This window comes from Chelonoidis abingdonii, chromosome 5 (genome assembly GCF_003597395.2).
Source record: "Chelonoidis abingdonii isolate Lonesome George chromosome 5, CheloAbing_2.0, whole genome shotgun sequence".
In the NCBI taxonomy this organism is placed as follows: domain Eukaryota; kingdom Metazoa; phylum Chordata; order Testudines; family Testudinidae; genus Chelonoidis; species Chelonoidis abingdonii.
The window spans coordinates 12,120,188-12,135,974 of record NC_133773.1 but is presented as its reverse complement, the minus strand read 5'-3'; the positions used below and the strand labels follow the sequence as shown (position 1 = coordinate 12,135,974).

Genomic DNA, 15,787 nt, shown 5'->3' with positions numbered 1-15,787 from the left:
AAACCTCACTCAGGCAAAGCTCCCAGTGGCTCCAATGGCAGTTTAATCTCAGTAAGAATAGGGTGAGCACTTCAGGATTTGGCCCCAGAGATTTGAAGAGTGAGATTCTCTAAAATAGGGACTTCAATGGAAGCAGAATTAAGCCAGTGCTGGACACTTCTGAAGATCCCATCCTACTTGTCTTGTATTAGAAACCCTTGAAGAATGGCTACCCTGGGGAGCAATCAAGATCAGGAGTGGTCTCTCTGGTTCAGATTTCAGAAGCATGAGCTGCATTCTTCCCCAAGCACGAAACGCCTAGTATCTACATTACTGAGTCAGGGCAGGGTTCTGCCTGCCTTACTCACTGAGTAGCACCTTACCCCATGAGTAGTCCCATGCACTATCCTGCACAGGGCTGACACTGTGGCCCTGAGGAGGTCCACAAGGCCAGATGGGGTAAACCACTATAGCTCCAGTGGAGTGGTGCCACTTTTCCCAGGTGGGTATCTGGGCCTTAGGTTTCAATGGGGTTAATAACGTGCTTAAAGTTAAGCCTTAGATGCTGCTTGGGGTGAGTAAGGATGGCAGAGCTGGGCCCTCGGTAACAGAAACTAATTGAAATGGGCATTAATTTGCAAGGCACATGTTTATTCCATTTCCAAAATGGTTCAGGAATTCTCATGATGCTACCAGCACTCTCACTGACTGGGGACAGGAGACTGTGGGAATGAATCAAGATGTGGCCAGACTATCATCTTCCAGAGAAACGAATAAAGAAAGTTTTGGCATCAACCTTCCAGGGCCTCCAGTGAGGGTAATCACATGCCCTTCAATGGCTTTATTTCCACAAGTAAAGCAACCAGAATGTGACTCTGAAAGCACATGCAGAAGGAACAAGTATAGGAAAATATTTGAGATTAATTGAGCATTATTCAGATGCAAAACTCGCTGGAAGCTAACAAAAGAGGCAGGTAAGGCAAGCTTGATGCCGCCAGCAGAGGCAGAGTAAATGGTGGCATTTCTGCTTTTTATTTTTAAAACCGGGCACGTTCTGAAGAGTGTGAATTAGGCAAATGGCACAGTTCACTGTCATAGCTGAACCTCAGCAATGTCATGAAAGATGCCAAAGATCTGCAAAAAGTTCATTTTTCTTTAATGAAAGAACTGGGCCAAATTCTCTGCTGCTGTGGATTAGGGAAGCTCCGTTGGCAGGAGAGATAGTGTAGAGCACTGCTCTGGGAGTTAAGAGTCCTGGGATTTATTCCTGATTCTGCCACCGACCTGCCGTAGGACCTTGAGAAGACATTTGTTCTCTGTTTCCCTTCCCACCCTTTGTCTGCCTTGCCTATTTAGGCCATGAGAGTAGTATGCTCTTTGGGGCAGGGACTGTCTCTTAGTATGTGTTTGCATCTAGCACAGGGGGACCCTGGTGTTGGCTGGGGTCTCTAGATGCCACTGTTCTACAAATAGTTCTGGGCAGCGCTTCAAACCAAGGTTGCCCTGTTTCCAGTTGCTTGTAACTTCGCTACATTTCATCGTCTGGGTTGAAATTTCCCATGGCAGATGTCTGTCTCAGGCAGAACTTTTTGAAAAAGTTTCAGCTATTTCTGAGAACAAGGATAGGGAAAAAAACATATTGTTTTGCCAGTGCTGAAAAAAATTCCTACAGCCCTTTCACTGAGATAGAACACCTCCATGCTTCGGAACAGGGACTTGAAATTTGGCATGCGGTGGCGGGGGGAGGAGGGGGTTGACAGTATGTCAGGGATGTGCCTTTGCTGCCCCATGAAAAAACATCCACATTTGGCCAAGTTATAACCCTTTGGAAAACTTCAGTTCACACACACTCAGGAGAGACTTCTTGGAGTTTGGCCACTAAATTCTCTGGAGATTCTGTCTAGACTGAGCATGTTCAACCCAAGGGCTGGACAGGCTGATCAGGACTTTCTCTGCAACTACTGCTCCTGGCTGCTGTGGAGCAGGGCACTGGAGCTGAGAGTACCGAGACCGTGGAAAAAATAGTATGTGATCATGTAATTAAAGACTTTATCAAAGTGCATACACACAAGAGAGCCACATTAAGGCTGCACAGGCTACCATAATTCTTGCATGTGCAAACATCTGAGTGCTTGATTTTGCAACCTTCGTGTTCTTTTCATGAATTTCCTTGGTTGTTAAAAAATTCCATCCTGTGTAATCATTAACACCCACATGGGTCATCAGCTGGGCTGGAATCCCCCTCCTTAGAACTCCCTCTTTTAATAAGCTCCTGTTTTGTGGGTGACAGCAATTAGCAGACACTGGTTGATGATTTGGCCCATTGGCTTTGGGTCACAGACTGACCTGGATCTAAATATGGAGCTAACCTGAGTTGGACACCTCTCTGAGAGCTATCTATCGCCCTTCGCAGTGTGTAACACAGGGAAGAAGGCGAGATGAATGAATGAATAACTTGGAACGCCACCAAGTTCAACAGAGGATTCGGTACGTTTGCTGAACTATAAATAAAATAGCAACCTATGCAGGCTAGAGGAAAAGAGCCATTGCAAAATATCTTTATAGTACACAGCCCTCCAGTTCCTCTTATTCATTTCCAGGAAAGCATGTTCTTGCTTGAAACCTGAATCTTTAGGGGGCCAAAAATCTCTCTCCCTCGCAAGCTAATCAAAAGGAATCCAAGAGATGACATCACCTCTCATGGTGAAGAACTTTGGGGTCAAATTCCCAGGACTAGCTTGTGCCTGACCCTCACCTGGAAGTGCACGTGTGTGGTGGAAGGACTCAAGGAGCCTTCCCTTGCCCCCTTCTGTGGCCCGTGCACTCTAGAGACCTGATCCCCTGCCTGATGGAGTCAGTGGAGCTGTGCTTTTTTCCAGTGGACATTGGGAGCACAGGGTCAGCTCCCTCCCTGCTAGAGGGGAGCTCAGTGCCCTAGAGGAGATGGGCCTATAGCTCCCCTTCACAATGGCCCAGCATCTGGGAGGCCATGCAGTATCATGTTGCACCCTGCAGAGAGGTGTAGTAGCAGCCACCCAGCATATGTGCATCCGGAGTTCTAGGGAGCATTCTGCATTTCCAGTGTGAATACCCCTCTCCCTCCCACTCCCCCCCGCCCGCCTAAGTGACACCATGCAGCGGTTACTCATGCCTTACTCAAGCAAACACTCACTGGCTGAGTAAGGAACTCAGCATTTGTTCCTTTGGTTTCCTTTTTGCTGGTGAAAAATCATATTCACTACTGTATCTAGCCTGCTTCCACCCACATGGGGGGCAGCATAACCTGCCGGGATTGTCGCTGCAATAAACTCCTCATTCCTCTGCATATGACATACGACTCGTCCCTATGGCAACTCTTTGCGGCTTCACAATATTTTCACTTTATTGTGTAATTGAGTCACGGCAGAAACCGGGGGCGGGGGGTGGGGAGGAGAGGCAGGTGTGGGGAGGGATTGGCTGACACTTGTACAGAGAAGTTTTCAGAGGACTTTATAACATCTTATACTGTCTGCATGTTGTGGCAATGGTAATAACACAGGCCCTGGTTTTCAGCACATGCTTCAAGTTATCAGGATGTCAGCACAGACTTAATAGTAAGCAAGTGGTGAAGTCCTTTGCTGAATCAGGGCTTGTGTGATTGGTTTTCATTCTGGTTTCTAGTCACTGACTGGGATGTAGCATTGCTCTCTTAATCACAAAGCCAGGTGGCAGGTGTCTTGCCAGGCTCATGGGTCAGGCAGAACTGCAATGGGGTGTTTAGGTTGTCCTCTCCTCCAAACACCCTCAGGAAGCCCCAAGGGAGCAGGGAAGGGATGGTACCACGGCTCCATCCATGCCAACCAGCCACATGGGGGCAGACGGGGGGTGTCATCAGGGCTGCACCGCCTGGAGCCCCTAGAAGCATTGGTCCCCCAAGGCAGAATGCCTCCTGGTCAGGGGCGGCTCCAGGCCCCAGCACGCAAAGTGCGTGCTTGGGGCGGCAAGCCGTGGGGGGGCACTCTGCCAGCGCCGCAAGGGCAGCAGGCAGGTTGCCCTCGGCGGCGTGCCTGCGGAGGGTCTGCTGGTCCCGCGGTTTTGGAGGACCTCCTGCAGGCAGGAGGTCCTCCAAAGCCGCGGGACCAGCGGACTGTCCAAATACAAGCCGCGGAAGGCTTGGGACAGCAAAATTCCTAGAGTCGGCCCTGCTCCTGGCGCTGCCCTGGCAGCACACTGATAAATAGGGCCCCCCTGAGGTAAATGATATAGCAGCAGAAAGGAATGCTCATGCACTGGGGAACTCGAATCCTGCCAAGCCTGCATGTAATGAAAAGCCCGTCCCTGCACTAAATCCGCTATAATCTTAGGTCCAGATCTTGCAAACCCTTATGCACCAGCTTAACTGTACACAGCCAGGCAGTCCCGTTGACATCCAAGTGAAGTTTGTGCATAAGGTTTTGTAAGACTGGACTCTGGGTATATGGGGAGAGCCAGCAGAGGGCTACAGCAAGCCATCCTTTCCAGGCAACAGGTGCTAATAACACCCACTTTCCTTATGCACCCACTGTTTGTTCTCAGACATCAGACAGTTAGAACAGATGCAGACGTGCAGGGAACTCTTACTGGCACTCCAGCTGTTGCTCTCCCCTTTTCCCATCTTTTTGAGAAAAAGGTGGTAATGTGAGAGCATTTGTCAAAGATTTTGACATTTGCCTTTTTTGGACCAGATATAACTGGCTGGAGGCCAACCTATAGGATGACCAATTGTCCTGATTTTATAGGGACAGTCCTGATTGGGAACTTTCTCTTATATAGGCTCCTATTACTCCCCATCCCACTCCAGATTTTTCACACTTGCTGTTTGTTCACCCTACCAGCCCTAGGCCAGTCAGCAAAAGGGAGAGGGGGCGGGTCTGTGCCATCAGATTCTTGTCCAGGGAGCCCCTCTGGGGAAACAAACAGGTGCCAGGCAGCCTGCCTTGCCCCGGCACGTGGCCCGCGGTGGGTGCAAGGCGCTGCAGGCTGGGCACGTGAAAGGTGAAGTCCTGCCCGATTTTCACTGGCTTGCCTGGGCTCTCCCCCACCCACGCCCCGCCAGCGAGTCCCCCTTTGCTCCGGGCCACGCATTCCTCCCTGCGCACCCAAGAGCGGCTCCCGCCCCGCCTCCCGCCCGCTCCACCCGGCTGACGCAGGCCCGCGGTCCTGCCCAGCCGGCTCCCCTCCAGCCGCCTATATAAAGCGGGCAGATCTATAAAGTGCGGGCAGCTGGGGCTGGGAGCTGAGCGCGCATAGGGACCTCGCCTTGAAGTGAAGCCGGCCGGGACGCCAGCACGCTGCCGTCTCTGATGCGAGCCCTGCTGCTGCTCTCGGCGCTGGCCTGGCTCTCCGGTGAGTGAGTGAGGCGCGGGGTCCGCTCCCGGAGCGCTGCGCAGTGCAGGGAGCCCGGAGCCGGTCCGGTCGCGGTGCGTTCCGCCGGCCCCCCGGGGCAGGGAGGTTTGTGGCTTCTCGCTGCAGAGCGCTAGGGCTGAGCAGCTGGCAGGTCTCCTAGCCCCTGGCGTTCCGTGTGGGACCCGTCTGAGAGAGCCTCGGGGCAGTAGCAGTGCTGTAATCCGGGTTAGAAACCCCTGTTTGTTTCAGCCCAGCCCCCTGTGTAGGTTTTGCTAATCTCCTAGCACTTACCATGGCCCCCTGTGTTGGGCTGTCCAGGGGTCAGTGTTCCCTTGGTGGCCAGATGGAGGCAGAAGGTGAGAAATTCCATAGCAATTTGGAGACTTCTACGGGAAACTGGTTTAAATCAACCCCTGCTCTATCTTGTGGGGTAGAATGGCCCCCTGCAGTCTCTCTGGGTTTTAGGTCTGTCCTAGAGAAGAAGAAAAACTAAAATACCATCTTTGTGTCTGAAATCATTGGGCTGGCATAAGTGAACTTGCATTTGAAATGCTCAGTGCTGCTTCTTTAGTGACTCACTGGTGAATGATGGCCTGTGTTCAGTAGCTACTTAATGTGTGCTCTGAGGTAAACACTTTTTTGCCAGATTTGATTTGCGGGGTTGGCCTGAAATCCTGATCCACTTTAACACGTCTTCATTCTGTTCTGTAGGGTGCCACCCTGTTGCTGGATTAGAACTAAATGCAACAGAGCAGGAGGAAAATGTGCCTCAGGCACTGGACCACAGAGTGGATGGGAGCACCATGCCCTCAGGAATTGACTATGAAGATACTGAAGACGAAGAGGAGGAGGACCCAGCAGTGCCTATGTACATTGTAGATGATTCGATTAGAGGTGAGTTGAAGTGATGCTTCTACATGTTTTCCCCCAAGGATCCCAATCATGTTTGACCAGGATAATGTATCACATGGACACAGTTCACTTAAAAGATGGAGCCATTTCTTTGGTTGAGCTTGCCCAGTGCTTGGCTACCAATGGTTGCATACAAGAATAATCTTATTGTTCTAAAGATGACTATTTTAACGAGCCTTGAACTTCCCTTCCATTGACTTGTGCATCCTAACATTCTACTGCTCAGTTTGCTAAATATATTGGCAACCAGTGGCATGCAGGATGTTGAAGCATTTTAGCATTTCCCCCAAAATCTAAAACTTTCTAGCCAATATTCTCTGCTGGTATAGTTACCTGAAAGTCAGACCAATGAAGTGGGTGGACTTTTCATATGTGCCCTGCACTTCCTTTTCCCACTAGGTGCTAGTTGGTGTGGAGTACTTGCAAAAATCTGGCCTTAGAATTTTTTGACTTGCAATAAAACTAATGCAGGTTCTCTGCTAGGAAGGAGCTATAGGGTGACTAGCAAGCACCAGTTTATTGTGCAATGATTGGAGTACATCTAGAGTGAATAAAAAGTGGGTTTTTAAATAGCAGCTACTTGTCTTGTCCAACATGTTCTTAATGCCTTAGTATAGGTGGGGCAAGCTTGTATGTTAGCTGGTTGAAGTGAACCCTAAATACAACTTGTCCACACCAAAGCTTTTAAAATGTTTGCTAATGTGAATTTTAAGTTTTTTCTGTTTAGCTGAAGCCTCCAAGTTGCCATAACTATCTTGTATGCCGGCTATCCAGGAAAGCCCTAGTGTATCTTACACGGTGACCAACAGTCCTGTTTGGCCTGTGTCCTTATGTTAGGGAGGTTTCACAGGGAATGGCAATGGAAAATCTCAGACGGCTACTTACAGGACTTAAGGTCAGATCTGAAGTCTGTAAGGTTGTCCTTGTATTTAACATCCAATAGTCTGCAAGCTCCACTGTGCTGGGGCATGATCTGGTTGCCATTAGTCAGTGGAAAGATGCCCATAACTCCAGTGATAGCTCAAAGGATCCAGCCCTTAGGGACAGGCCTGAGCTACAACATTCCAAGTAGAACTTACTCCTTGTGCAAGGTGGGTTTGGCCTGGGCCTGTCTGATCTGTTGTCGAATGTTCTAGGCTTCCATGAGAAAATAAAAGCAGCAGAGAGTCCTGTGGCACCTTATAGACTAACAGACGTTTTGGAGCACGAGCTTTCGTGGGTGCATGTCACCCACTTGCGCCGGCACGTGGCCCGCGGTGCCACTTCGTCAGATGCATGTCTGTCAACATAAGTTGGGCCTGAAATGTATTGGTTCAGGGGCTCATGGGCTAGATAATGGCTGCACTTGAAACTGGGCTGTTAACAAGAGGCTGCTGTTTAGTTAATGGGCTATGGACTTTTTGCACTGGACTGATTAAAAGCCCCATAAATTTAAATTCAGCAGCAGACTGTTTCCCACCCCATTCCCTAAGAAGCCTAGGCAGCTTTCTAAGGATATACAACTTGCAAACTATTGTTTGTTAATAAAACCACAAAGACAACAGCCTTTTCCTTTTAAATGCAAACTGACAGGTTGAGTCTGTAAGGTAAGGGATGAAAGAAGGACCTGCTGTCAAAGTAGATTGTCTTGATCTGCCAAAGTTAACTGAACAGCTGATGCCCTTGTCCTGTCCATAGTGACTATTCGTGGCTTTATTTTTCTAGGGAAAAGAAACCTGACAACAGGGCCAGTACTTTCTGGTTTGCCTACTGGTATAACTAAAATCCCTTCACAGTCAAACATCTCCTAGATGAGGATGGTCTCTTGCTTTGAGTAACCAAAATACATGACAAATGTACTTAAGAACTTAAAATGCTCAGGGGTATATTGGGAGGCTTTCCCCAGTCAATTAGACTACTCTGGTCTTACAGTAACCAGGGAGTTGAATTAGCCTTTATAAGAACTGTATGGTCATGATGCAAATGACTCACAATCTATGGCTTATCAAATTGGTGTGTAAGTTGCATCATACCATGAGAGAGTAAAATATTATCCCAGAATATGTGATATACTGCCTGCACCATCTGTAAAGCAACTAAGGCAAATAACTGTAGTTAACCATATATTTCATGAAGAGGACTCACTATAAATTGATTCTCCTTGCTGTGCGTTTATGTGTATATTATATAAACTCTAGAGGCTACTAGTACTATATTTTCTAGCTAAAGAGAAGTAGCTTGTCCTCAGTATTTAAGGATGCCACTGTCTTTTTTGCAACATAAAGGAAGGCAATATAATTGCCTATGCTAGCAGTTTAAGTAAAAAATCACTTGAGGCTGTATCTAATCTGGGATGGCAGTAAGAGCAGTAGTAGACTTGAAATGACTGCAACTCTGGTATGAATTTCCTTCCCCATGTAAGATAAGAGCTTTGATGTAGGTGTAGTTACACACAACCTATCATATTGCACACACATTTTCTATCAGTGTACACCCTACGTAGCCATCAGGGATATCTTCACTTTAAGGTGTGAGGCCAAATTCTGCCTTTACAGGAGCATGCTGGCACCTGGTTGACAAGAGCTACCTCCGCTCACTGATGCGATGGGGGTGGGTCTAAGTCAGTGGTTGCTGAACTTTGCTCATAGTGAGCCACATCCTGTTTGTCTTGCAATTATTGTGAATAGTCCATTTGGGCCATTTCTTCATCTTGGCTTAATTGTGCCCCTGTAAATGTAATACAGTGAGTATACCTTAATGTTAGCTGAATTAAAAACCATGTGAAACAATGCATCATCCTTCTATAGGGGTCATGTTTGAGGCCGAGAGAGAATCTTGGCCACAGAATGCCTATCTATAAATATTCATTTGCGTACAAATGCTTGCTTTTTTTCAAGACTCACTTACCCAACCTTTTGCTGTTGGGTTAAGGCCTAAGGTATAATTCCATGTTGGAAAGAATTAGCTGTTATAAATTCTGGACTGAACATGACTATCTCTCTTTCCCAGTTGAACCTGTGATTAAACCCAAGCAAACAAAAACAGATAGGGAAAAGAATCCTGACAAAACAAAAAGAAAGAAAAACAAAGGAAAGAAAAATAAGAAAGAGACACCATGTGAAGCGGAGTACAAAAATTTTTGCATTCATGGTGAATGCAAATACCTAGAAGAACTCAAAGAAGTAATATGCAAGTAAGTTAATGCTCAGATATTGTATAGATTATAAGAGTGTATCTGAATCTATGGCAAGATACTCACTGCGAATAATGGCTTAGTCAGAGGGAAATTATCTTGGTTCAACCTCTTGGATTGTCACGCATGAGAAAGTTTCTACCATGTAAATTAAACGATGGTGGGATTAATAAGCTGCATAATGAGCCACTGAACTCATCAGTTGATCATAAAATTGAAAGCTGGAGGAATGAAAAGGTGTGCCTTCCTGAAACAGCACACCCAAACTGATCTCAACTTGTTTAAATGTCAGCAAACCTTGAGCTAGAACGATGACTGCATTTCCTGCAGATTCTCTAACAGTAGCACCTGGATCCCTCAGTCACTTGAATGTGCATGTTGGCTTGGCTTCAGACAGGCCACCCAGTGCTCCTGGAGCTAATGCTGATATTAATGTGGGTTATTTTCAGATGTCATCAGGATTATTTTGGTGAACGCTGTGGTGAACAGTTCATGAAGACTCAAAAGAGAAACGACATCAGCAATTATTCCACAACGATATTGGTGGTGGTAGCTGTTCTGCTGTCCAGCATCAGCTTCATTGCAATTGTCGTCATTGTTATAATGCAGTAAGTATAGCACTTCCCAGTCTGTCTAGCTTAATTAAAGAGTAGCTTGCGCAGTATGCTACCATTACAGAAAAATAGTCTGGGGTTACACTGCTGCAAAGCGAGTTGTGTGCTTGGCCCTTCACGTGCATAAAATAAGACTAGTCCCTGCCTTGAGGAGTTTACAGTCCAATGTGGATTTAAAAGAAAGTAAACTGGTCAATCAATGGAGATGAGTTTGTAAGGTGACCAAAAAGTGGTGGGGTGTGCATTGAGCATGGGGAGTCTGGTTCTGTCCACTCATGTTCTGTTGTATAGCTTTTCCCAGTCTTTGCCGTAACTGGGAGCAGAAATGGCATTGGAGGGCACGGAAGTGGAGACTAGTGGTGGAAAAACGCTAGTGCTAACTTGTTTAGTTGAACAGTGCCCTTTATAGGCGGATAATGTCCTCTACCAGAACACAGAGCTCCCATTGATGTCCGTAGGGGAAGTGGAGGGTGGAGTATGAAAGTATAGACCTCTAAACGTACTTTTAACTTCATAGGAGTAGGCCATCTAGATTCCTAATCCCGGACAGAAAAACAGTAATATATATGCTTAGTGTTGCCTCCTATGGACAAGAGGTTGATCTGCAAGTAACTCAGGCAAAACTCTACCTTGACACGTGACCAAACCTCAATATATTGGACACATAACAAGAGTTTCTAATCAAGAGTCAAAACAAAGTTGCATAAGTAGCTGCCCCTTGGAAAACCGAACATGAGGGACATGGAATAATTACCAACCCAAAATATTGCTGACTTTACCAGCATTTTGGTTCAGATGGTGATATAAATGATTATCTTGAACAGGCACATACAAAAACGTAAATAGGAACTGTTGACTTCCCCCATGCCTTGTACACAAGTTCACATGTTCAAGGCTAGGTGCCCAGAAAGCACAGTATACTAGAGTAAAAGTTCATTGCTTTGATTCTTATCTCGGTGCTGTTACTCAGTGACTGGGTGACCACAAATGAAGTAATTCCATTGTTACACTATGAACTACAGCCCAGTCTTCAATGAAGCATTCCTCATGTGGGCATGTGCCAATTGGATTTCTGTCCCTTCCTCTATTCCCCTAAAATGTAGGGAAACACCATTCCCAGATAAAGGCAGAGGGCATTGAATGTAGCCAAAATCTGGATCTCGGTCAGCGATAAACCATTAGAAAGTTGTTCTTACCGCCCTCTGCACAATTAGCCACTTACAAGTACTGCGTAGCTGATAACATGTGAAATGCATTGATGGCACTCTGGTTTGTGCTTGTGTCCCACTTCTTAAAACGTTCAGGTCAGTTGGGACACGCTGCTATATGATGTCATCAACTAACATATAATGCCCCTGTGGAACTTAAGCTGGCTACGCAATAAATCATACTGTACAGCAGCCTGGGATACTGTAAAGCTAACCCAAAAGCCAGGATCTAAAATTAGACTAGGCAGACTACGCTATAATAACTGAATCAGGTACATGCTGTACCCATGCCTGCAATTCAGGAAACAAAGATGTGCACTTTTGTCTGTTGCTTCATACTTAAATCTCATTTTTAAGAAATGCTGATGCAGACACAACTGGCCTTAAGTGTTCACCACATTACAGATGGGATATTTCTTTCATACTCGGGGTACTATGAAGAGTAACTAGTTCACATTTGTGAAGCACAAAGTCTGGTTCAAATGGGGATTATCTATTAGTGTCTGATAAAATAGAATTAAACTTGTCTTATCCAACTAGGACCTTCCACGAACTTGAACTTTAGGCACAAGCCTCAGGTTTGCAAAAACTGTTTAAAACATTCTCCTGCTGACCTACGGCTTGATCAAGAAATCATCCAAGTCTTAACAGTAATAAGACAGTTAAAGCAGGTGGTTTGGAGGGGGGGTGAATTCTTGGCTTCTATTCCAGAACTGTTGTATGAGCTTGGACAAGTTCCTTAGGATAGAATTTATCAAAAGCACTCAGCTGTGGCCTGTTCCCATTGAAATCAATAATAAAACTCCTCAATGAGGATTGTGATACTTTTTCATCCATGTGCTTAACCCTTTCTTGTGACCCTTTACAAGAAAGGGTTAAGCACATGGATGAAAAGTCCCCTGGAAATGTCCAGTATTCTAGAACTGGAATTCCCTTTTGCTGGATCCATTCCTGGAGCTGTGCAACGGTTACCACAGTATATGCCCAGAGGTGGAGAATGCTTAGCAAACAAAAGCAGCGCTCCTGCTTTCCACAAGCTGGTGGCTTGGCGCTCCAGTCTGACTATTGGAGGATATGCTTTAGGGATGGGGGACAAACATACTCACTCTGAATGAGCTCTAACCCTCATGCTTTGTGACTCCACAGGGTCAGGAAAACTTATCCTCGATGTGAAGAAAAGGAGGAAAGAAAAAAGCTCAGACATGAGACTGGAAATGGCCATGTTGGCGTGTAAAGGAGAGTGCAGGTACAGAATGATGTTGTGTGCGTTGGGTAGTATTCCAAGCTTGCACCATCCACAAAACACTCGCATGCTTCCTAATTCTGCATAACGTGGAGTTTCAGACTCTTACTCTGTGCACAGCTGTTGGAAACACAATCCCAAACTCCTGGTGTGGGTAATAACCTTGTGGGTACTTGCGGAACCTGTTTGCCGTCTTGTGCAGAGGCATGGGATGGGAAGACCCTGAAATGCCTGGTCACAGGCGAAAGACCGAGTAGCCTCTTGTCTCCTCCAAACCTTGACAAATGTAGAACGGTACAGAAATTCCTGCTGCTTTAACAGCATCAACACTCCCTTCTGTGTCTGCTTTCCCCTGGCTCACAAGAGGGGCTCGAACTGAGGGGGAACCTCCCAAAGGGAGCCATTGGCAGTATGGGAGCAGTACAGAGCCTCCCTCCCCATGGGTTCTAGCACTTTGAAGTGCAATCTCCCTCTGAGGCCATGGACTACTATTGAGTCATGACAGAAGGAAAAAACAGTGTATGGACTGCCTGGGGAGAGGGTGCCAAGCACTTTTTTTTTTTTTTTTTTTTTTTTTTTCTCCTGTCATGAGCTTTTCTATTTGTTCTTATACTGAGGGAGACTGGGTAGCATCTAAATAACAAGTCAGCACTCAGCTCCATGAAACAGGGATTGGAGACCAAAATTTCTCAGTGCAAGAACAGCACAAGCTTCCTAGCATCTTGTCCCCTCTCAGACTGCAAGGGCCATATTTAAACATGAGGAAAGGAAATGTCTCATCAGTCGATACAGACATTGTCCACTTGAGAGCCTACAGCAGTGCCAGCCTGCAGTGATGTGGTCTTCTGTCCTGTTGGAGAACTGAAATCACTAGCATGTATTTGCATGAGGTGGGGTGTTAAGAGGAGAAGGCAGCACATGGCCCAACTGAGTGCTGTAAAACTCTCTTGCATGTCACACATTGGCTAAAACCTTGTCATGTCCTAGCTGCATCTAGATATGAACTAGTGACCTCCACATGACTTGGTATCCTGTCAGTTCTCTGAGCCATCCAGTTCGGCTTTGTCTTCCAAGCCTCCCTAAAATCCCTTAAATCTAGCTTTATCTCACCTACTTATGCAAAATCCAGGTTTCTTACTGCATTTTTTAAAAAGCAATCGCTTCCCCACTCATGGCTAAAGGACTAGGTCTTATCTTAAACCTAGCATATCTAGCTCGTTGACTGACTGTAAGGGGCTGATACAGTTAGCCAAGAAATAACTGGAAAGAACAATCTCGGTATAAGCCATGGGGCCCCATCTTGAACTGTTGTATGTTGTTCCAGTGTAAACTGCAGCTGGATATATGCAGATTTACACCAGCTGAGGATCTGGCCTCATAGCTTTAGACCTATGCCTGGACCAGTTAATGATGCTTACTGCTTTTTGAAGAAAATAAGTATTCAGGCCTTAAAGCTTCTTTGACAACTGCTTATAGGAAGGCAGTAAGAAACCCAAAATTCAGCATATAGACTGACAGCAAAGGCTAAATGTTCAGTCTGCTGGGGCTTGACTTTCAAATTGGGTCATAACTTGCATTGCCCTTCAGATGGTATGATTTAGTCTGTCTCTTGCAGAACATGAAGCTGAAGTGACCTTGCCTGAAGTTGCAGACTAACTCCTTCAGGAAGACATAGGTAGGAGGTGGCCACTGTTGGAGCCACTAGGAGCTGTTACCCAGAGGCCCCACTCAATCAACTTGGATCCTGTAAGGAGGCCTCTGAAGAACAATTTGATGCTGAGAAGCTGGCTGGGCTGGGCTGCTGCCAACACATCCCAGCTGCCCAATGTGGAGGATGTTGCAACTAGAGGGTTGAAAGCCCCACTGTTGGGAGCTGCCTGGGAGCCTCATCCAGTCATTGATGGAAGACTGCCCTCTTTCTGCTGCTACCTGGATAACATTCCTTTTGACTCACTGTTTGCTGCAAGTGTCCTGCAGTCACACTTGTTGTTGTCCAGAGTTTCCATTTAAGGGAGATAATGGCTTCAAGGAGAACAGGGGGCTTGTTGCCCCTGTCTGCCCTATTGTTACACAAAAGGACATGGGACAAAATTAGATTAAGCTTGTTCCCCAGACCTTTGTGACTGGAGGTGCACTACAGGTGTGGGGACGAGCTTTCTTCTCCCACCCCTGTGATCCTATGTGCTGTATCTGCTTTATTAGCAGCAGACCAGGAATCTGAAGGCTTGTCTGCACCACAGGGCGTGGAGTAGAATTCTAGTGCAGACTAGACTAGACTAATTGGTCTGCGTTGACTTTTCTGATGTATGCTACAGGTTCCCTAGTGCAGATTGACAGTCCTACTTCAAGCATCAATGTGCACTGGGAAACTTGCAGTGCTAGCAGGGTCCACGTAGTCCAGTCTGCACATGACATACTAGTGCAGACTAAAGCATGGTGTAGACAAGCCCCAAAATCTACTCATGAGATCTCACTGAAGATTCCTTTTGTAACAAACCTGGGCCCTGATCCTGTGAACACTTAAGCATGAGTAGTTCCATTGACTTCAGTGAGACTATTTATGAGTAAAGTTATGCACACATTTGCTGGGCTGAGTGATTGCTTTGAAGTTTCAATTAGAATCATAGAATATCAGGGTTGGAAGGGACCTCAGGAGGTATCTAGTCCAATCTCCTACAAAGCAGGACCAATCCCCAACTAAATCACCCCAGCCAGGGCTTTGTCAAGCCTGACCTTAAAAACTCCTAAGGAAGGAGATTCCACCACCTCCCTAGGTAACCCATTCCAGTGCTTCACCACCCTCCTAGTGAAAGTTTTTTTTCCTAATATCCAACCTAAACCTCTCCACTGCAACTTGAGACCATTACTTCTTGTAGATTGTCTCCAGGCTTTTTTCTAGTACACTGGACAATGAACACCTTTGTTCTAATTTAAGTTCATAAGATCAAGAACTAGGTCCTGTTGCCCCAGCTAAGATACTTTTTAAAGAAAACATGAGCACTCTGAACTTCCAGAAAATGTGGAATCGAGCTTAGTCTTCAGGTATTTCTTGGGTCTTGTTACAGAACCTCTGCCAGTTAATTTATCAGTTGTTTCTGTCTGAGATCTCATTGTCCAGAGCTTCCTCCCTGGGCTTCCAGATCTTGGTACTTCCAACTAATCCTCAAGTAATAAAAGATGTCTTTGTAGTTTAAGATATAAAATGTTTTCTAGTCTCAGTAATGGAGAACTCCTCTTCTGGATAAGATCTAGAGTCAGATGCTACTGCTTGCTGAATATCAACAATCAACGTTAT

The 15,787-nt window shown here is 46.2% G+C and overlaps 1 protein-coding gene across 1 annotated transcript; it reads left to right on the top strand.

Moving 5' to 3' along the window:
- Positions 1-5,234: 5,234 nt before the first annotated feature.
- Positions 5,235-15,086, top strand: AREG (amphiregulin). The gene is made up of 6 exons (XM_032762323.2): positions 5,235-5,343; positions 6,055-6,237; positions 9,244-9,427; positions 9,877-10,035; positions 12,396-12,495; positions 14,108-15,086. Exons 1-5 carry the CDS (start codon positions 5,301-5,303, stop codon positions 12,481-12,483), a joined length of 657 nt encoding a protein of 218 aa, XP_032618214.1. The 5' UTR covers positions 5,235-5,300; the 3' UTR covers positions 12,484-12,495; positions 14,108-15,086.
- The last annotated feature ends 701 nt before the right edge of the window (positions 15,087-15,787 follow it).